This window comes from Chlorocebus sabaeus, chromosome 9, assembly GCF_047675955.1.
Source record: "Chlorocebus sabaeus isolate Y175 chromosome 9, mChlSab1.0.hap1, whole genome shotgun sequence".
NCBI lineage: Eukaryota > Metazoa > Chordata > Mammalia > Primates > Cercopithecidae > Chlorocebus > Chlorocebus sabaeus.
The window spans coordinates 122,438,052-122,460,285 of NC_132912.1; the positions used below are offsets into that span (position 1 = coordinate 122,438,052).

At 41.4% G+C, this 22,234-nt stretch overlaps 1 protein-coding gene across 1 annotated transcript in view; it reads left to right on the forward strand.

Annotated features, from left to right (window-relative positions):
* The window catches only part of INPP5F (inositol polyphosphate-5-phosphatase F), a 104,320-nt gene that overhangs the window by 48,373 nt on the left and 33,713 nt on the right, over window positions 1-22,234 (forward strand). Inside the window, exons 3-6 of the mRNA XM_007964257.3 lie at window positions 9,721-9,857; window positions 20,561-20,689; window positions 20,913-21,080; window positions 21,201-21,257. Of these exons, the coding sequence (XP_007962448.3) occupies window positions 9,721-9,857; window positions 20,561-20,689; window positions 20,913-21,080; window positions 21,201-21,257 (491 nt within the window). The remainder of the gene's footprint in view (window positions 1-9,720; window positions 9,858-20,560; window positions 20,690-20,912; window positions 21,081-21,200; window positions 21,258-22,234) is intronic.

The following is a 22,234-nucleotide window of genomic DNA, read 5'->3' on the forward strand; positions in this document are numbered from 1 at the left end:
CTTTTTGTGTGTGTGGAGAACCAATTATTTCAACATGGTTTTGATTTTTTTTTTTTGAGATGGAATCTTGCTCTGTAGCCCGGGCTTGAGTGCAGTGGTGAGATCTCGACTCACTGCAACCTCTGCCTCCTGGGTCCCGGTTCAAGCAATTCTCCTGCCTCAGCCTCCTGAGTAGCTGGGATTATAGGCACATGCCACCATGCCCAGCTAATTTTTGTATTTTTAATAGAAATGGGGTTTCACCGTGTTGGCCAGGATGGTCTTGAATGCATGACCTCGTGATCCACTTGCCTCAGTCTCCCAAAGTGCTGGGATTACAGGTGTGAGCCACTGCGCCCAGCCTAATTTTTAAAAATTATTGTCTTTTTTGAGACAGGGTCTTGCTCTGTTGCCCAGGATAGAGTGCAGTAGCTGGAACTTGTCTTACTGCAACCTTCGCCTTTTGGGGTCAAGCGATCCTCCCACGTCAGCTTCCTGAATAGCTGGAACTACAGACGTCTGCCACCATGCTCGGCTAATTTTTGTGTTTTTTTTGTAGAGACAGGGTCTCGCTGTGTTGCACAGGCTAGTCTCAAACTCCTGGACTCAAGCAATCCACCCACCCTGGCCTCCCAAAGTGCTGGGATTACAGACATAAGCCACCTCTCCCAGCCTATTTTTTATCTTAAAATTAAGTAAAAACCTTAAATTTTAGTTTCAGGGGGAACGTGTGCAGGTTTGTTACACGAGTATATTGCATGATGCTGAGTTTTGGTCCTCTGTTGATCCTGTCACTCAAACAGGTGAACATACTACCCAATAGGTGGTTTTCCAACCCTTGCTGCCTTCCCACCATCCCCCGTTTCGGAATCTCCAGTGTCTGTTGTTTCAGTTTATTGAGACACCATTCTTTTCCCTTCTTTATCATCATTTATGAGATGCTCATTTTTACATAAGTCATGTCTGGCTTCTCTATTCTAGTGATTCATTTATTCCTTTATTAGTATCAAGTTTTAATTCCCATGCTTTTTTCCTCCCACGCTTGCTCTGTCTTCCATGTTGGGTTTCACTCTTTCCCCCATGCTGGAGTACAGTGATGCAATCGTAGCCTACTGCCAGCTTCTTGAACTCTTGAGCTCAAGCAGTCAGCCTCCGAAGTAGCTGGAATTACAGGTGCGAGCCACCACGCCTGGCGTTACCGTAATTCTGCCTAGGAAGACAAATAGTCTCAATTTCTTTTCTAAATTTTTACTGGATATTTTTACACATGTAGTGTTTCAAGTGAAATTTAAAATAGATTTAAATTTCCCATGTGGGCTCAGTGGCTCACGCCTGTAATCCCAGCACTTTGGGAGGCCAAGGTGGGTGGATCACAAGGTCAAGAGATCGAGACCATCCTGGCTACATGATGAAACCCCATCTCTACTAAAAATACAAAAATTAGCTGGGCATGGTGGCGGGCGCCTGTAGTCCTAGCTACTCAGAAGGCTGAGGCAGGAGAATTGCTTGAACTCGGGAGGCGGAAGTTGCAGTGAGCGGAGATCGCACCAGTGCACTCCAGCCTGGACGACAGAGCGAGACTCTGTCTCCAAAAAAAAAAAAAAAAAAATTCCCAGAAGTCCCATTAGAATTTTGATTGAAATTGCAGTAAATTTCTATATTAATTTGAGAGATACCAACAAGCTTGAAATACTGAACCTGTGCATCTAGGCGCATGGTGCTTTCATGTATTTATTTTCTGTATGCTCTAAATGAAAGTTCTGTGGTGCTTTTCATGTAGATATTAGACCTTTCTTTAGTTCGTTCGTTTGTTTTGTTTTTCTCTTTTCTTTTCTTTTCTTTCGAGACTCGGTCTGGCTATTTTGTCCAGGCTGGTCTTGAACCCCTGGGGCACAAGCCATCCCTCTGCCTTGGCCTCCCAAAGTGCTGGGAGTACCACTTCCAACCTAGACATTTCTTAATTGGAATTAGTCCCGGAAACCTTATTGCTCCTGTTGCTAATGTTCTGACACCTTTTTTCTATTACATACGAAAGTGGCCTATATTAATGCTTTTGTGTATGTATATATTTATATGTGGCCACATCAGTGGACTCCCATCTATTAATATATTATTGATTTCTCAAGGTCTGAAAAACTTTGCTAAATATATAATATTCCATTTCTTTACAATATGTATAGTTTTTAACCTTTTATATTATATCTAGAGTTCATGCTTTTTCCACGAGGCTGAGGTTTAGCAAATGAAAAATATACAGCACATAGTAAAGCTCAATGTTAGTTTTTTTCCTCACTGTTTCAGTCTTACATATAGATCAAAAATAAAAAAAACTAAACGAAGTAAAATTTGTAAGGAAATAGATATCTACACGTTATAATCTAAGTTATCGACCTTAATTTCTCTCTTCTTTGGAAAATGGTATGATAAGTGGTTGGAATTTTTCTTCACTCACATTCTCTTTAGGTTTCCTTAGGGGGAAAAATCAGTCAGAAAAATTTTATATATTTGATTATGCTAGAATCTAAAATATTTTTTTGCCATTTATTTCTGGAAGAAACTGGATTATCAAATATAATTTTTTCTTTCTTTCTTTCTTTTCTTTCTTTTCTTTCTTTCTTTCTTTCTTTCTTTCTTTCTTTCTTTCTTTCTTTCTTTCTTTCTCTCTCTCTCTATCTCTCTCTCTCTCTCTATCTCTCTCTCTCTCTCTCTCTCTCTCTCTCTCTCTCTCTCTCGTCTCTCTTTCCTTTCCCTTTCCCTTTCCTTCTGTGTCTCTCATTCTTGTTGCCCAGGCTGGACTGCAGTGGCGTGATCATGGCTCACTGCAGCCTTGACCTCCCTGGTTTAGGTGATGCTTCCACTCTCAGCCTCCTGAGTAGCTGGAACTACAGGGTTGCTCCATCATGCCTGGCTAATTTTTAAATTTTTTTTTTGTAGAGACAGAGTTTCCCCATGTTGCCCAGGCTGGTCTCCTGGGTTGAAGCAATCTTCCTGCCTTGGCCTCCCAAAGTGCTGGGATTACAAGCGTGGGCCGCCGTGCCCAGCCTCAAATAGAATATAACTCAGATTTTTAACCCAAAGCCCATGGGGTTTCTTTTTTACTTTCTAGATTTGGAATTCTTTAAAATTAAAAGACAGGTACAGAGTCATTGGGAAAAAAAAAGTTGGACGTCATAGAAGACTGAGTCATGCATTGATAACTGCTGGGTCTAGGTGGTGGGTGGATTTGGTTTGATTATATTGCTCTCTCTACTTTTATGTATGAAGATGTCCAAAAGGGAAGTTTTAAAAAAATCCTATCGGCCAGTTGCAAGCCTGGGGCACATTATTTGAATGTTTTTTAGTTTTTTGACTATAGGTTGGAAATGGAATCTATTAGCAGGGTGTAGTGGTAATAAAAATAGACACCAGGCTGGGCACGGTGGCTCACCCCTATAATCCCAGCTCTTTGGGAGGCCGAGGCGGGCAGATCACAAGGTCAGGAGATCGAGACCATCCTGGCTAACATGGTGAAACCCCGTCTCTACTAAAAAATACAAACAATTAGCTGGGTGTGGTGGCGGGCGCCTATAGTCCCAGCTACTCAGGGAGGCTGAGGCAGAATGGCATGAACCCTGGAGGCAGAGCTTGCAGTGAACCGAGATCGCGCCACTGCACTCCACACTGGGAGAGAGAGCGACACTCCATCTCAAAAAAAAAAAAAAAAGACATAAATTGCTTTGTGATACTTATAGTAGATGTTCAGTAAACATTTTAGGAATAACATCATGAATTATACAAATTGTTAATCCTCATAGCCATTCTCTGAAGTAGGCAGTTTTATCCCAGTTTTCATATGAGAAAACAGAATCGGAGCAGCTAAGTATTATGCTTTGAAGTGTACAAGAAGTAAATGATGGAGCTAAAACTTGAGTCCAAGTTCTCACCTCAAAGTCTAGGACATTTGAAGCCTCCTTGAAAAAGGAAGGCTACTATTGAGAAGGCTTTGTTTCTGTTACATTATATTTTCTCAGATTTAATCTTCATCATAACTGCAAGGCATATTGAATATCTGTAACCTTTTAAAAAGCACATAGATTTTTCACATTTTTGTATATGAGTAGTTAATGCTAAAAAATGTATATTTTATTTTAAAATGTATTTGAATGTGTAAGTTGAGTTTAAGTATTGGCAATACAAGTGTTTTTGTGGGAAAAAAGATGCCTCTTGGTTTTCCAAGTGAGTTTGTATGTGAAATAAAACCTGTGTTTGAAAGTTAAAAATTTTATATTTTCAGCACTATACCGTTAGATGGTTTATTGGAAAGATACTATATTTGATAATGTACATTGTGGTTTTGTTATTGAATTTATTAAAATCATAATTTGTAATGTTGATGTGAAATGAATCCAGAGCAAATCAGGGCAAGAAGATGTAAACTAGGAAGGGCCTTCGTGTGTGTGTGTGTGTGTGTGTGTGTGTGTGTGTGTGTGAGAGAGAGAGAGAGAGAGGTCTTTGAGTCATAAAGATTTATTATTTATTTATTTTTTTAGAGACATGGTCTTGCTCTGTCATTCAGGCTGGAGTACAGTGATGCAGTCATAGCTCACTGCAGCCTTGAACTCCTGGGCTGAAATGATCCTCCCCGCTCAGCCTCCTGAGTAGTTGAGACTACAGGCATGTACCACCATGCCCAGATAACTTTTGTATCTTTTGCAGAGATGGGGTTTTGCTGTGTTGCCCAGGCTGGTTTGAAACTTCTGGACTCAAGCGATCCACTCATCTCAGCTTCCCAGAATGCTGGGATTACAGGCATGAGCCACTGCACCTGGCCTTGGCTAATTTTTAAAAACAATTTTTATAGGGCTGGAGTCTTGCTATGCTGGCCAGGCTGTTTTTGAACCCCTGGCCTTGAGTAATCCTGCCTCCTCAGCCTCCCAAAGTGCTGGGATTACAGGGATGACCCACCATGCCTGGCCCAACTGTAAATTGTTCACTATAAGATAGAAATGGCCGGGCACGGTGGCTCACGCCTGTAATCCCGGCACTTTGGGAGGCCGAGTCGGGCGGATCACAAGGTCAGGCGTTTGAGACCAGCCTGGCCAATAGGGTGAAACCCCGTCTCTACTAAAAAATATAAAAAACTACAAAAAAACAAAACAAAAAAACCTACAAAAATTAGCCAGGTGTGGTGGCGGGCGCCCGTAGTCCCAGCTACCCAAGAGGCTGAGGCGGGAGAATTGCTTAAACCTGGGAGGTGGAGGTTGCAATGAGCCGAGATTGCGCCGCTGCACTCCAGCCTCGCAACAGCACGAGACTCCATCTCAGAAAAGAAAAATAAATAAGATAAAATAAGATAGAAATTATTCCTGTGAGGTTAAGAGACCTATTGTAAGGATTTCTTTTTATTCAACAAAATTTATTGACATTGAACAGTTTGTTATCTGTTATGTGCTTTTTAGGAAGATTTACATGTTAGGTTTGTTTCCAAGCAGCTAACAGGTAATGTTTCACATAACCCCTACAAGATGCTTGGTAATGTGTATTCATGCCTGATTAATTTCCTAGCACATGGGTCTTCAGTTAATGTTTAATGATAATAGGGAAATGGCCTATAAAAGCCTTAAAACTTTGAAGTAAATTTCCACCCTATTTTATAAGGAATTATGAAATGTTTCCAAACTTTTGCATTTATGAAATGCTTAAAGCATATCTCCAAGAGCACCATTTCTAAAATGAGAGTTGATCAATACTTGGGGAATAAATGGGGCAAATGAAGATATTATATATCCTTTTTATTACTATTTATTTATTTTAAAAAATTTGTTTTTGAGGCAGAGTCTCACTGTCTCGCCCAGGCTGGAGTTCAGTGGCGCCATCTCAGCTCACTGCAACCTCTGCCTCCCGAGTTCAAGCGATTCTCATGCCTCAGCCCTCCGAGTAGCTGGGATTACATATGTGCACCACCATGCCTGGCTAATTTTTGTATTTTTAGTAGAGACAGAGTTTTGAAATGTTGTCCAGGCTGGTTTTGAGCTCCTGGCCTGATGTGATCTGCCCACCTTGGCCTCCCAAAGTGCTAGGATTATAAGTGTGAACCACTGTGCCCAGCCTGTATATCCTTTATAAAAATTCTTTTATATGGGAAATATATGGTGTTATTTTTCTATAATAAATTCCTGAAACACAATTTCAATAATTTTTGGTTTGGGGTCTAATTGGGAAGTGTGTTTTTTAATGGTGTAGTCTCATAAACTGAAAAATTGCTTTTGCACGCCGTCTTTCTTAGACTATTTTTCGTTTAATTAAAAGTCTCTTGTGAGAAGTAGAAATTTGGATTGGAAAGATTGGGTGTTTGCTTCTTTCTGTCTTGTATTTATTAAAGGTTTCTTTAGGTTGTTTTATCATTTTCCCTCCATTCTCCTCAATATATTTAGTTCTCTGTTCAGTCCTAGTGTACACACAAAGTAGTTAGAGAATTACCAACCCATACTCTTCTGAAAAATAAATTTAGTAACCAGAGTACAATAGTGCATACGGTTTTTTTTTGTCTTTATCTTTACCAAATAGTTTTCTGAAGTTACTTAGGTTAATTTTTTCTTCTCTATCTCCTACAGTTTAGTTCTATTCTTATTTATTTATTTACTTTTTGAGACAGAGTCTCGCACTGTCACCCAGGCTGGAGTGCAGTGGCGCGATCTTGGCTTACTGCAAGCTCCACCTCCCGGGTTCACGCCACTCTTCTGCCTCAGTCTCCCGAGTAGCTGGGAGTACAGGTGCCCGCCACCACGCCTGGCTAATTGTTTGTATTTTTTAGTAGAGATGGGGTTTCACCGTGTTAGCCAGGATGGTCTCAATCTCCTAACCTCATGATCTGCCTGCCTCGGCCTCCCAAAGTGCTGGGATTACAGGCATGAGCCACCGTGCCCGGCCTAGTCTTAATTTTTAATAGAGTTGGGTTTGCAGTTTGAGGTTCTCCCACATTCTGGTTGATTTGAACTATTTATTTGAAGGGATATGTGAAACATTACCATTGTTTTAAGAGTCAGAATTCTACTCAGAGACCAGTCAGTCATTTGCCAGGGCATACTCAGAGAACTGTCATTTCCCCCTCATCTCTTTTATCCTATTCCCATCCCCTCTTCTTTCTACCCCGTTTCCACCTACTCTGTGGAGATAACTAATCTCACTGACTTCTCTCTCCTCTTGTTTTTGTACAAATGCGTGGATACATATAGTTAGGCATCACTTAATGAGAAATGCGTTGTTGGGCAATTTCATCTAAACATAGAAATGGTACGGTAAAAATACTGTATAAAAGATATGGTGTAAAAGATAAAAATGGTATACCTGTATTGGGTACTTAACTATGAATGGAACTTATGGAACCAGAAGTTGCTCTGGACGAGTCAGTGAGTGAATGTGAAGGCCTAGGACATTATCGTATACTACTGTAGACTTTATATACACCATACGTGTAGGCGACACTGACTTTATTTTAAAATTTCTTCTTTCTTTTTAAAAAAATTTTTTTTTGGTTTTTCTTTTTTTGTTTTATTTTTTATTTTTTATGAGATGGGATCTTTCCTGTCACCCAAGCTGGAGTGCGGTGGCATGACCATGACTCACTGCTGCGTCAACCTCCCAGGCTTAAGCGATCCTCCTACCTCAGCCTCCTGAGTAGCTGGGACTACAGGTGCGTGTCCCAACTCCTGGCTAATTTTTAAATTTTTTGTAGAAACGAGGTCTCCGTATGTTATCCAGGCTGGTCTTGAAGTCCTGGACTCAAGCAATCCTCCTACTTGGGCCTCTCAAAGTGCTGGAATTACAGGCATGAATGAGCCTCCATGCCCTGCCAAAATTTTTTTCTTTCTTCAATACTAAATTAACCTTAGCTTACTGTAACTTTTTTACTTTATAAACTCTGTAATGTTTTAAAACTTTTTGACTCTTCTGTAATTACAGGTTAAAACACAAACACATTGTACAACTGTGCAAAAACATTTTCTTTGTACCCTTATTTATAAATAGGAGTACACCTAAAATAATGATAAATAGTATAGCAAATACATAAACCAGTAACAGTCATTTATTATCATTATCAAGTCTTATGTACATATGTAATTGTATGTTGTATACTTTTCTATCACTAGCAGTGCAGTAGGTTTATACCAGAATCACACACACGTGTAATATGTCATGCTACATTACGATGTCACTAAGTGACAGGAATTTTTCAGCTCCATTATAATTTTAAGGGACCACTACTGCATATGTAGCCCATCATTGACTGAAACATCATTATGTGGTACGTGACTGTATGTATAGATATGTATCACCTCATATTTTCTTTCTTACATGAAGGGTAGTACACTGTAGGTATTCTTTTATGCTTTGATTTGATAATATATTTTATTGGCTGGGCACGGTGGCTCATTCCTATAATCCCAGCACTTTGGGAGGTCAAGGCTGGCAGATTGCTTGAGCCCAGCAGTTTGAGACCAGCCTGGGCAACATGGCAAAACCCCATCTCTAAAAAAAGTACAAAAATTAGCTGGGCATGGTGGTGCATGCCTGTGGTCCCAGCTACTTTAGAGGCTGAGGTGGGAGGATTGCTTGAGCCCAGGAGGCAGAGGCTGCCATAAGCTGAGATTGCACCACTGCACTCTAGCCTGGGTGACAGAGTGAGACCCAGTCTCAAAACAAAAACAAAAACATGTATTTATTATGTTATTGTAACATAGTCTTATTATGTACAGTCAGCCCTGTGTATCTATTGAGTTCTCTATCTGTGGCTCTAACTAACCATTGATGGAAAATTTTTGGAAAAAAAAAGGATGATTGCATCTGTACTGGACATATATAGACATTTTTTATCGTCATTATTCCTTAAACAATACAGTTTAAAAACTGTTTACCATAGCATTTAGATTATATCAGGTATTGTAAGCAATCCAGAGACGATTTCAAGTATATGAGAGGATGTGCATTGGTTATATACAAATACTATGCCATTTTACATGATGGACTTGAGCATTCGTGGAATTTGGTGTCCACAGGGGTCCTGGAGCCGGTCCCCTGCAGATACCGAGGGATAGCGGTATGTTAATAATATATTCGGTTTATCTACTTAATGCATCCAGGAATCCTTCCTTATTAATTTATAGAATACTTTTTTTTTTTTTTTTTTTACAGCTGCATAGTACTCCATTGCATGGATGTGCCATAGTTTATTCAACCACTGTCCTGTATCTGGACTTTAGGCTGTTTCCAGTGTTTTGTAATTATAAAATAGGCTTCAGTGTATGTACTTTGTTGTTGAGGTGTACCCTCAGGGTAAATTCCCAAGGGTGGGATCACTGGACTGATTAAAGGTAAGTGCATTTGTTGTATTGTTAGGTACTGCTAAATTTCCTTCCAGAAAAGTTGTATTTGTCGTCGGTATTCTCACCTGCACAGCTGTTTTCAGTTTTCTCGCAGCCTCGCCAGCATATGTGTTGTCATTCTGGTTAATTGTTCCCAATCTGATGGGTGAGCATGGTGTCACAACTGGTTTTAATTTACATTTCTCTAATTATGAGTGAGATTGAACGTCTTTTCACATGTTTAAGGGTCATTTTATGTCTTTGTGACATGTTTTACTTTAAAAGTTTATTTTGGATGCACATTTTTTTTTTGTTATCATTGTTAGGTTATTCGCCTTCAACTTGTCAGAACAGTAGCACTCTAAAAACGCCAGACTTTATTATGACTCTCCTCTTTCAGATCTTCCATGGTGGCTTATTCTAATTCGGCAGAAAGCTTTGGTGGGCAAACTCCCAGGAGACCATGAGGTCTGTAAAGTTACCAAAATTGCTGTGCTGTCACTTTCTGAAATGGAACCTCAGGATCTTGAGCTAGAGGTAAGGTGAAATAAAGGGAAATTATATGGAAACCTGATATAAATGTAATAGCAAATATGAGGATTTGGTTCAGTAGACCACAGACTTACATTTTTAGAGCTGGGTAATGTTTTTAAAATAATTTAATCCTATGATTTTCCAACTTCATTTTAGTAGTGGAACCCTTGTCTCAAAATCCATGAAACCTAGTATAGAAGACACATAAAAGCAGAGCCACTGTGGTTGAAGTAGTGTTGGGGGAATCCCTGGGGCTCTGTCCACTTGATCTCTCCTTGGAAGCCACCTTCCGTTTCCAGGGAGCCCTAGGGCCACAATACAGTTTGAAAACTTCTAGGGAAAAGGAGTGAGTTAAGAAAAGGAGACCTCTTATTATATCCTCTTTTATCTGCATTTCTTGAACATTTTCTAAGCATATATTACCCTATTACAGTTTAAAAAGAAAGTTTTTTAAAAGGAAGACAGTCACTCGTCTAATGTAATCTGTTTATTTTCCAGAGAAGAGCTCAAGTCCACAAGTAGAGTGATTTAAGGACGAAATATATGAGATTGCCTAGGGCCAGTGTTTTTTTACCACAAGGTGCTGCCTCTTAGTAGAAGTAACCCATGAAAGCATTTATGTCCTGTGTGCTCTCAGTGTGGGGATTTGACGCCTAGGAATTGTCCTCACTCCGACGTAGCCATAGCCTCTTTTGTTCACTGTTTGTTCATTGTGCCAGGCGGGCCCTGTGTATTACATAGATGATAATATTTAGTCCTTAGGACCACCCTATGAAGTGGGCATTACTACAAATAAAGAAAGGAGGCTAGGTGGGTGGCTCCTTTCTTTGACAGGCTGAGGCTGGAGGATCGCTTGAGCTGAGTGGTTCCAGACCAGCCTGGGTAACATAGCCAGACCTTGTCTTGTGGGGGGAAAAAAAAAAAATGAGTGAGTAGATTTCAGAAAATAAAATAAAAATAAAGGCGGCCTGGCAAGGTTTAAGTCACGAAGCTGGTACGGGTGGGGCCTGGATCTAGACTCAGGCTGCCTGGTCCTGTGTAACTGCGCTGAGCTGCCGCCCTGTTACCTGAACAGCAGGTAATGATAGCAAAGCACGCACTGCCCCACAAGTCAGCACGTGTTTTTCCATGTAGAGTTCTTGGGGAGGAAGTTTGGGGACAGGGTTAAATTGCCTTAAGAATAAGTAAAAATGAAGCTATTTTTATGCTTTAAGTGTCACTGGAAGTTTGACAGTCGAATTTTAAGAAACATTAAAATGAATTTAAGCGGACTCTGATTATTATTTGTTACAGGAATCGAAAAAAGTTTGGAGTTCTTATTCTCCTTTTGTTGGTACTTATGCTAGAACACTATTCACTATTGCTGATCGAGAGACAAAAAGCCTGGGCGGCAATTAGGCCTATTAAAAGCAGATGTTTATAGTTTTTGTTTGCATCTTTTTTTTTTTTTTTTTTTTTTGGTGAAGAGCAGCCAGACCAGCAAAAATTGTATTAGTTTCCTAAGCCAATAAATTTGCTGGCAATGTCTTTTGGATGGTTTTGCTGACGCACTGAAAGATCAGGATGGCTTGTTACCACAGGCCTTTCCCTTGAAGGTGGGCACCCTTTGGTCTGGCATTCAGGTTTGAGCACTAAGCCTGGGGTCTCTGGCAGTTTGATTTAGAGCCGGGAGCCAGCCTGCCCAGCACTTTGTCCATCCGCCAGTCAGGATTTGCATATTTGGCTCTCCCAGTTCTGGGGAAATTAAATGTCACACCTCATTCAGAAAAGGTTGAGGCCTTCAGGGAGGTTTTCTGATGTCGTTCATGGCCACCAATCTAACATTTTTGAGACTAGTAGCTGACTATTTAATAAATGGGGAAAAAACCAAGATGGCTTTAGGAACTAACATTTACATGGAGTTTTTAAGCCCAAAAGTGTGAATATTATCAAAGCTTTAAGAACTTCCTTATTCTTCTTACTTTCCCTTTTCTTTCTCTCGATAATCTAAGGGAAAGAGATTATATTCAAATAAAAAGGAAAGTGAGATTTCCTCCATAGACATGATTATTTTGACAGCTGTTGGGCTGTACAGTATAAACTACTGCACTTCTCAGGGGCCGCAAGATTGTGGTTCACATTAACAGCTGAATATACGTAATGACTCTGCTAATTAGGAGTAAAAGTAACAACAGAGAAAGTATTTCCAGATCCTATCTCAGTGAATAGTTTAGTACACCTTTCTCAAGAGATTATAATTTTAGCAATTTGTGCTTTCGCCATTTTTTCTTTCCTTGTAATCCTGTTTTATGGTAAAGGAGCTTTACAACAGTGAACAGCAGGAAGGGCAAATAACCACGTTGAAAATCACGACTTTATTTTCTTTTAACATGTTAATTTAAATCTTGGTATCTTTATTTCAATTTCCGTATAACTCAATTTAAAAGAGTTTTTAGAAGCTTAATCCTTTTTACATTGTGTTTTTTGATTATACAGTAAATTGTAAAAGAGAAGAAAAAAAATTCCCCTACTTGGAAATAATTGTTATTAATAGTCTACTGAGTTTTGGTGGGTGTTTCCATTTGTACCTAGGCTCTTTGGAGGACCAGTGTTACTTTCACATGTTTCAGAATAGTTTTTCTGTTTTGCATTTTTACATATTTTCTTCTAGTCTTATTATTTTTTTAAGAACATAGGAAGACTTTGTTAAACAAAACTACGTATTCCTCCTTAGTATGACTTTCTGATTTGGATGTCTGTGTATCAGTTTGAATAAGCTGCATTTATTCCAGCAGCATCTTTTAATGTGGTCACTGTTCCCAGATTTGCTAAAGCCTAAGTCTGTGTTCTGTAATTGGAGCAGAAGCAATCTTATTTCAGAGATGGGTATTAATAGAATTTCTAGTTTTCTGCCTCTGTTGTCTTTTTATCTCAAATATATGCCTTATTTGTTTGCCAATTAAAAAAAATAATTCAAATACCATACAGTTCACCCATTTAAAGTATATAAGTCAATGGTTTTTAGTGTATTCAGAGTCGTGTGGTTATCACCACAATCAATTTTAGAACCTTTCATCATCCCCCGAAAAAACCCCGTCTTCGTTAGCAGCCACTCCTCATTTCCTTCCCAACTCCAGCTCCTCAGCACCATGCAACCACTAATCTCCTTTCTGTCTCTATAAATATTTGTCTATTCTGGACATCTCATATAAACAGAATAATACACCACGTGGCCTTTTGTGGTGGACTTCTTTCACCTAGCATGGCTTTTAAGTTTCGTGCCAGTTGTAGTGTGTAGCAGTACTTTATTTTTCTTTATTGTCAGATAATCCCTTGTATGGCTATGTCACATTTTATTTCTCTGTTCATCAGCTGATGGACATTTGAGTTGTTTCCACCTTTTAGCTATTATGAATAATGCTGTTATAAACCATTTTGCATACAAGTTCTTGGTGATATATTTGTTTTTATCTCTCTTGGGTGTGTACCTAGGAATGGAATTGCTGGGTCATATGGTAACTCTAACCTTTTGTGGAACTGCCAGACTGATTTTTTTTTTTTTTTTTTTTGAAACAGAGCCTCGCTCTGTCCCCCAGGCTGGAGTACAGTGACATGATCTCGGCTCACTGCAACCTCCGCCTCCCTTGGTTGAAATGATTCTTCTGCTTCAGCCTCTCAAGTAGCTGGGACTGCAGTTATGTGCCACCACACCCGACTAATTTTTTATATTTTTAGCAGAGATGGGGTTTCACTGTGTCAGCCTGGTTAGATGGTCTTGATCTCCTGACCTGGTGATCCACCCGCCTTGGCTTCCCAAAGTGCTGGGATTATAGACGTGAGCCACTGTGCCTGATTTTCAAAACAGTGTGCTATTTTACAAAAATGATGTAAAGAGGCCAGGCACAGTGGCTTATGCCTATAATCCTAGCACTTTGGGAGGCCGAGGCAGGAGGATTGAGACCAGCCTGGGCAACGTGGTGAGACTCTGCCTGTACAAAAACAGCCATGTGTGGTGGTACATCCCTGTAGTCCCAGCTACCCGGGAGATCACCTTAGCCCGGGACTTTGAGGCTGCAGTGAACTGTGATTGTGCCCCTGCACTCCAACCTGGGCAATGGAATGAGACACTGTCTCCAAAAAGAGAGAGAGAGAGAGAGAGAGGTAGGGGTCAAGTGCAGTGGCTCATGCCTGTAATCTCAGCACTTTGGGTGGCCGAGGTGGGAGGATTGCTTCAGGCCAGGAGTTTGAGACCAGCCTGGGCAACATAGCAAGACCCTGTCTCTATAAAAAATTTGAAAGTTAGCTGGGTGTTGGCCGGGTGTGGTGACTCACTCCTGTAATCTCAGCACTTTGGGAGGCTGAGGCGGGCAGATCACCTGAGGTCAAGACCAGCCTGACCAACATGGAGAAACCCCGTCTCTACTAAAAATACAAAATTAACCGGGCATGGTGGCACATGCCTATAATCCCAGCTACTCGGGAGGCTGAGGCAGGAGAATCGTTTGAACCTGGGAGGCGGAGGTTGTGGTGAGCGGAGATCATGCCATTGCACTGCAGCTTGGGCAACAAGAGTGAAACTTCGTCTCAAAAAAAAAAAAAAAAAAAAAAAAATTTAGCTGGGTGTAGTGGTGTATACCTATAGTCACAGGTAGTCAGGAGGCTGAGGCAGGAGGATTACTTGAGCTCTGGAGTTTGAGGCTGCAGTGAGCTGTGATTGCACCACAGCACTCCAGCCTGGATGGTGGAGTGAGACCCTGTCTCTAAAGAAGAATATTTAAAAATCTGTATAAGGGTACGAAGAATCTGTGATGGTTTAAACAATGAGGACATAGATGTTTTTTCTTTATACTCTTTAAAGTTATATAGGTTTTGTTCCATGTCTGCATATCTTATTTGCGTATCTCATTGCCTTAATAGATAACCGCATCATTTTCCCTGTTTAGTTTCCATCAGACATCTGTTTAAAATTTTAGCTTCAGATGGTTGTAGATACCAGCTTTTCACATAAAATTATTTACGTACCTTTTCTTAAATGGCAGCAGCAACATCAACCCTTAATCTCGGTCATAAGATGTAAGTTGCAAGCACAATTAAAAAACTAGGGAAGTGCTGTGGAGCTTGTGGAGAAGTAGCTGGGAGTTGTAGCTGTGGTGTTTTCTTTTTGAAATCTCATGTTTCAGAGTTGTGATAAGGACCTAACCACGTACCACACAAAACTGGCTGGGCCTCTGGAAAAGGGAAGGTGACCCTGTTGCCAGTGCTATGCATTGTAATCCCTGGGGCTCTGTGTAAACAAAATACCTTAGGACTGGGAAGGTATCCTAAGTAATTTTCTCTATCCCTGTTTTTTGTCAGGACTGAATTTAACCGTTTCAGAAAGGTAGTGCTCTGTACTTTATTTTCTAAAGGTAACTGTGTAGAAGATTCTGACATACTCATTGGAAATGTTTACATTTATAGTAATCTCATTTGTTTGTTTGAGACAGGGTCTCGCTCTGTCACACAGGCTGGAATGCAGTGGCACGATCCTCCTGCCTTCAGCCCTCCAAGTGGCTGGGACTACAGGCATGCGCCACCACCCCTGGCTAATTTTTTTTCTTTTTTTTTTTTCTATTTTTTGAAGAGATAGGGTCTCACTGTATTCCCCATGCTGGTCTTGAATACCTGGGCTTAAGTGATCTGCCTGCCTTAACCTCCCAACGTGCTGGGATTATAGGTGTGAGCCCCAGCACCTGGCCAGCAATTTAAAATTTTTATTTAGAAAAAAATCACTTTTAAGAGACAGAGAAAGCCTTCCAGTAAAGGTGTTTCCGTGAGTTTGAACTTTGCTATACAGATCCACAATCCCTATCTGAACTTCCTGGGGCCATATTTGTTTTAGAATTCAAGTTTTTTGGGGTTTTCAAATGGTTATTCCATGTATTTTCTACAGTCTAAAGTGGTTCTGAAGCATTACCCTACAATAAAACACGTTAATGTTTTTTAAAGAATTGTATGACTATTCATACTAAGGGGGGAGGTAAGTGATGATTATCATATCAGTTCAGGGCATGCTTTGTCATTAAACGAGTTTTTAACTTAAAAAATACACTTTCAGGTTTTAGAGTTTTTTGGATTTTGGAATTGTACATAAGGAAGTTAAGGGATGATGGGCTTATATTAACTCTGTTTCAAGGCCAGGATGAGGGTAGATGAAAGAAATAAAAATAGAAAAGACCAGATGTGGTGACTCATGCTTGTAATCCCAACGCTTTGGGAGGCTGAGGCGAGCAGATCACTTGAGGTCAGCAGTTCAAGACCAGCCTGGCCAACATGGTGAAACCCTATCTCTATTAAAAATACAAAACTTAGCCAGGCATGGTGGCACATGCCTGTAGTTCCAGCTACTCCAGAGGCTGAGGTGGGAGAACCGCTTGGATCTGGGAGGCAGAGGTTGCAGCAAGCTGAGATTGTGCCCTTGCACTCTAGCCTGGGCAACAGAGCGATACTCTGTCTCAAAGAAGGAAAGAAGGGAGGAAAGGGAAAGGAAGAAGGAAGGAAGGAAGGAAAGGGAAGGGGAAGGGGAGGGGAGGAAGGAAGGAGGGAGGGAGGAAGGCAAGCAGGAAGGAAGGAAATGCCAAGCTTAGAGAATAAGCAATTTTTAAAGTAGATCAGACTGAAGCCATAGCGTTTCTGGGTCTGCATCTAGAAGCAGACAGTAGCAGGTGGGAATTTGGCCCCTACACAGTAAAGGGGACTAACAGGGCTTCATGGGAGATGGGAGCCTGGGACCATGCTTAGCACTTGAGGCCTGGTGCTCAGGTGGAACTCCCTAGATCATGAGGGGAGCTGTTAGAGTGTCTGCACTGAGTTGGATAATCAGTCCTGCATAGAGCATCTCCTGTGTGCCATGCCAGTAGCACTTCCATGAAGAAATACTGGTCTGGACAAAAGATAGGGATCTGAATCAACACCATAACAATGAGCATGCAGTGGTTGGCGTTGATAGGAGAGACTTAGAGAAGGAGAATGATGGAAGATGATTCCAAGGTTTCTTGCTTAAATGATCCCGTGGGTGGTGCCGTCATTACCTGAAATAGGACATACCAGAGAAGGAACAATATTTGGGGAGCAGATGTTGCTCAGTTCTAGAGATGCTGAGTTTGAGAGTCTAGTGTGTCTCAGTGTAGGGGAGATGTCACATGTATCAGTCTTGAGATTAGGGCGAAGGAGTGGAGTTAGCAAACGTAGTAGTAGTTAAAATGAGGAAAGAGGGTGACATTTTCTAGATGGAGCATGAAGACTGAGAAGAGAGTTAAGGGTAGAACACTGGGAATACCATCAGTTTTAGAGAAGAAAGATACACCCGCAAAGGAGTCTGAGAAGAAACAGCCAGAGGTGGGGAAGGACCCGGGGAGATGGCTGTCATGGGGACCAGAGGAAGAGACAGCAGGGAGTGTTCATGAGTGCCACATTCCGAGAGACAGAGTTAGGAGGCCTAAGCAGTGTCATTGGAGCCTTTACTCCTTGACCTGCCCCAATCAGATTATAGTCGTTGCAGTTCCAGTGGCTGGGACAGTGTACCCTGCTGGCTCTCAGAGTGGATTCCAGGTTTGAGGAATGGATTTAAAAGAAGATTCTCACATGTGTAAACATGTCCCAAGGTGCTAGGAAAGGGGCTATTAGAGGTTGGGACAAAGGAAAGGGGTGAATGATGAGCCCAGGTCCTAATCCCAGAAACTAACCTTGAAGAGAAAAATGGACTCCGTCTTCCTGAGTGAGGAAAACCTGGGTGCAGACTAGGTGTGCTGTTGCCCATTTACTTGAAATAGCCATACCTTTGATAGACTCCCAGGGGGAGGATTTTGCTGGCTTGAGTGCTCTTAAGAATGATTATGTTGGCCGGGCGTGGTGGCTCATGCCTATAATCCCAGCACTTTGGGAGGCTGAGGCGGGCAGATCACATGAGGTCGGGAGTTTGAGACCAGCCTGACCAACATGGAGAAACTTCGTCTCTACTAAAAATACAATATTAGCCGGGCATGGTGGTGCATGCCTGTAATCCCAGCTACTTGGGAGGCTGAGGCAGGAGAATTGTTTAAACCCAGGAAGTGGAGGTTGTGGTGAGCCGAAACCGCACCATTGCACTCCAGCCTGGGCAACAAGAGCGAAATTCCGTCTCAAAAAAAAAAAAAAAAAAAAAGGGTGACAGTGTCTGTGTATCCCCTTTTTAATACTAAAATTGTAACAATCTGTAGCTCGGTCTTGAGCAAGTAAGCATGTTTTCAGGTTTTTAAGTGTTATTCATAGGCCTAATCACTAACATTTTATCTAAAAATTGCTAGCCAACAGTGGCCTGGTGCCACAAGCAGAGCAGTAGCAGGAGACCAAAGGGGAGCATCTGTTTAAAACTGCTGCTCTGCTGCCCCAGTAATACTGTATCAAGGAGGGTGGGGTGTGTGCGGCATGTTCATGGGAGAAGGGGAGTGATGGCTGTGAAAGCTCCGACCGCAGCCACTGCTAAGGCACTGGAGGTAGGAGTCAACAAGACAAAGATCCTGCCTTGAAGGAGCTTACATTATAGAAGGTGGAGACAGATGATAAACATCAGCACAATAACTGTAGTATGTTGGAAAGTAATAAACGCTGATGGAAATGAAAGTTGAGCACAGTAAGTGTGGTGGAGGGAGTGCCCAGGAGTGAAGATGGAGGTAAGATATCTGGGGAGGGGGTGTCCGGGCAGAGAGGACAGCTGTGTTGAGGAATAGCAAGGAAGCCAATGTGGGTGGAGTGGGGTGAGCAGGGGGCAGAGAGGACTAGGAGGTGAAGCTGGTGGAGGGGAGGGGAGGGTCTGGTTTTGGACGTGTTGAGTTTGAGATGTCTGGTAGACATCCCAGTGGAAATGTTGGGATATGTGAGGCTGGAGTTTTGGGAGAGAGCTGGGCTGGAAATAAACATTTGGGAAGTTGGGTTGGCATATGGACGGTATTGGAATCCGTGAGTCTGGATGAAATCACGGAGGGAGTGAATGCAGACGAGAAGGGGATCAGGGACTGAAGCTTGGGGCACCTAGACATCAAGCAGGAGGCTGGAAAGGAACCAGTCAAAGCGGTAGAGGAGGAGTGACCAGTGGGAGCCAGGTGAAGCCGTGTATTGTAGGATGAGGGAGTGACTCAGATGCTCCTGAGAGGTTAAGAACCAAGAGCATTGGATTTAGTAAAGTGGAGGTCATTGATCATGCTGGAGACAGCAGCTTGGGAGAGTGGTAGGGGTGAAAGTGGGGTGGAGGCGTGGGTTGGGGAGAGAATGGGAGGAGTGGAGCTGGAGGCAGTGAGGAGTGCAGAGTGAGTAAGAGGACAGCAGTGGTTGAGGAAGAGGAGCCGAGCGGGGGTGTGCAGAGCAGAGGGGCAGAGGAGGATGGGCCTGTGTGCTAACAGAAACCATCACAGAAAGAGGGGTGCTGTATCCATACACTTGGTTCTGTCTTCTCTCCTTCCCTGTCACCTGGAGTTCTTGCTAGTTTTATTTGAAGGGAAATAAAAAGTGAGCTGTTCTGGCTGATGGAATATAAAGCTTTTCTGCTTCATCTTTAGTTCCCTTGTCTTTAATGGCAGGGCAGGAGCAGCTTAAAGCTGTAATCATGGTGTGAAACCCGTGTGGACAGTTTTTGATAGCCATAATTTTGAAAAGGCTTGAAATCATCTGGAGATTCCATTGCACATGAAAATTTGGTCCGGTTATTAGTTTCTACTTCCAAATGTAATAAAACAGGGACGCTCTCTCTCCCCCTTTTCTTAAATAATCAAAGTTTAAATTTGCTTTTCTTCTCATTTTATGTTAATAGTAATTTTGTAACACACTGATGATAATAAGCATTTAGTAAGTATTAGTTTTTATTAAGAGTCTCCTACTTAGTGTAGCAATGGAACTAGTTTGTTGAAAAAATGGAATTGGTCTGCATATTGTTAACAGAATTTGTGTGTACATTTCAAAATATTTGCTTTGTTTGCTGAGCTACATGAAATTATATGTAAAACCCTCAACTTTAACCAGGTAGCCTTCTTTAGAACCTTCTGTGCCTACTGTTATCTTTACACAGCTGTATTCACGCTCCCATGCCCTTCCTTACCCTTGTCAGTTGTGCGGCACTTCTCCTGCAGCCCCTAATTACTGCTTCTTCAAGTTTAACTAATCTCCGGACCCAAAGCGTATGTTATTAAGCTGATTTCATTAGTGCGTGTGAGCATAGGAGGAGAGGGAGTGGTTGAAATGGCCAACTTTTAGGGCTCCCACTAGAGCAGGCTCTGAAGCCATCTTCTCAACCAAAACACTCAATTAGCATTGGTATTTAGCACAGATACCTGTAAAATCATAACCCTGAAGCATAGCAAATGTGCATTTTGCAATTTTTAAATTCTTAGATACTAATTTCCAAAGCATTAATAACCTCAGCCAGAACATTTCATTCTTCAGTTACGTTAGAGGAGAACTGATTATGAGCCTAACCTGAATTTTCCACCTCTAATTCCTAAGTCTATCCTGCCCTGTATTCTTTGTGTTTTATCCTCTGCTGTAGCTTTCTCATCATGGGACTCACAGCTGTGTGTGCCATCAATGATCTACTTGATAATTTTTCTAAGTCTTGAGGTTTACTGTTAATCAGAATGCCTGAGCAGTAGCATTTAATTTTGCACTCGAACACTTAACAGATATTAATAATAACAAATCATCTTTCTCTTCCTATTTAGCTCTGTAAGAAGCATCATTTTGGTATTAACAAACCAGAGAAGATTATACCATCTCCTGATGACTCAAAGTTTCTACTGAAGACCTTTACGCATATTAAATCCAATGTGTCTGCTCCTAATAAAAAGAAAGTAAGAGTTTAATTGATACGGGCTTTGAATTCATCTTTGATTAGTTTTAAATGGAGAGATAATTCTGTACTCAGAAAATTTATTTTCAAACCATTTGTTGTATTGAAGCACTGTCTCCTTATGTCCTTGGGATTATTTTCACTTCTCTCTTAGGAATTTACGTGTTATCCTCAGATTACTTTACATTTAATTTCTGTAGTAATAGTACGTTAATTTCTTGTAGGTTAAGGAAAGTAAAGAGAAGGAGAAGTTGGAGAGGAGATTGCTTGAAGAGTTGCTGAAGATGTTCATGGACTCGGAATCCTTTTATTATAGCTTGACCTATGACCTGACCAATTCGGTGCAGAGGCAGAGCACTGGGGAGAGGGATGGTCGGCCCCTCTGGCAGAAGGTACCACTCACAGCTCATAGAGCAGGGTCTGCCCTTGGGAACAAGTGATGGCCTGTTTTGGCTTTTGTAGGAAAACTGAAATAATGTGTTTCTGACCTGTTGTTTCTGCACCTTTTCTAGGTTGATGACCGATTTTTTTGGAATAAATACATGATACAAGATCTTACTGAGATTGGTGTGAGTAGTTGTTTCTAAAATATCCTAACCCTACTGAAATTGGTATTGTTTCTAAAACGTCTGGATATAATTGTTAAGCAAATGTTTTTTAATTAAGATACATTTTTAAAGATCACTATGTTTTCCCCTATGGAATGGGAATCATTTAGGTAGGAAAACCAAGGCATTATTTTAAGGCGGTTTACAATTCCACTGCCTCCTCACAGGCCTGTCTTTTTAGCAGATTCCCATAGGATAGTGGTAAGTTAAGGCTGTGGAACTCATGTTCGTAGAGGTCCTGCAAAAGAGGTATTTTCTTTTTTCTTTTCTTTTTTTTTTTTTGAAACGGAGTCTCGCTCTGTTGCCCAGGCTGGAGTGCAGTGGCACGATCTCAGCTCACTGCAAGCTCCGCCTCCCAGGTTCACACCGTTCTCCTGCCTCAGCCTCCCGAGTAGCTGGGACTACAGGCGCCTGCCGCCACACCCGGCTAATTTTTTGTATTTTTAGTAGAGACCAGGTTTCACTGTATTAGCAAGGATGGTCTCGATCTCCTGACCTCGTGATCCGCCCAGCTCGGCCTCCCAAAGAGCTGGGATTACAGATGTGAGCCACCACACCCGGCCAAAAGAGGTATTTTCTTTCTACCCATTGGGAAAGTTGAAGCCCAGTTTTCCTGTAATGGTACCACTTATTTTTACTTTTGCCGCACCTCTGTTTTCGCATCTGGGAATTGGAATAGACAAATCTCTAAGGCCATTGCTGTACTACCGGTGTTTGATTGAGGGAAGATACAGAATATGATGAGATTATTGCATGGAGTTCCTCTGGTTTGATGATTACTTTCTTCCTTTTCTTGGTCATGTATGTTGGAAAATTGACTGTCTGAAGACAATTCATTCAATCAACAAATATTTATGGCAGGCCTGTTATGTGCCACTTGTCTTTTCAACACTAAACAAAGCAGGCAAATAGGTGAATAAAGTCATATATTATCTTTT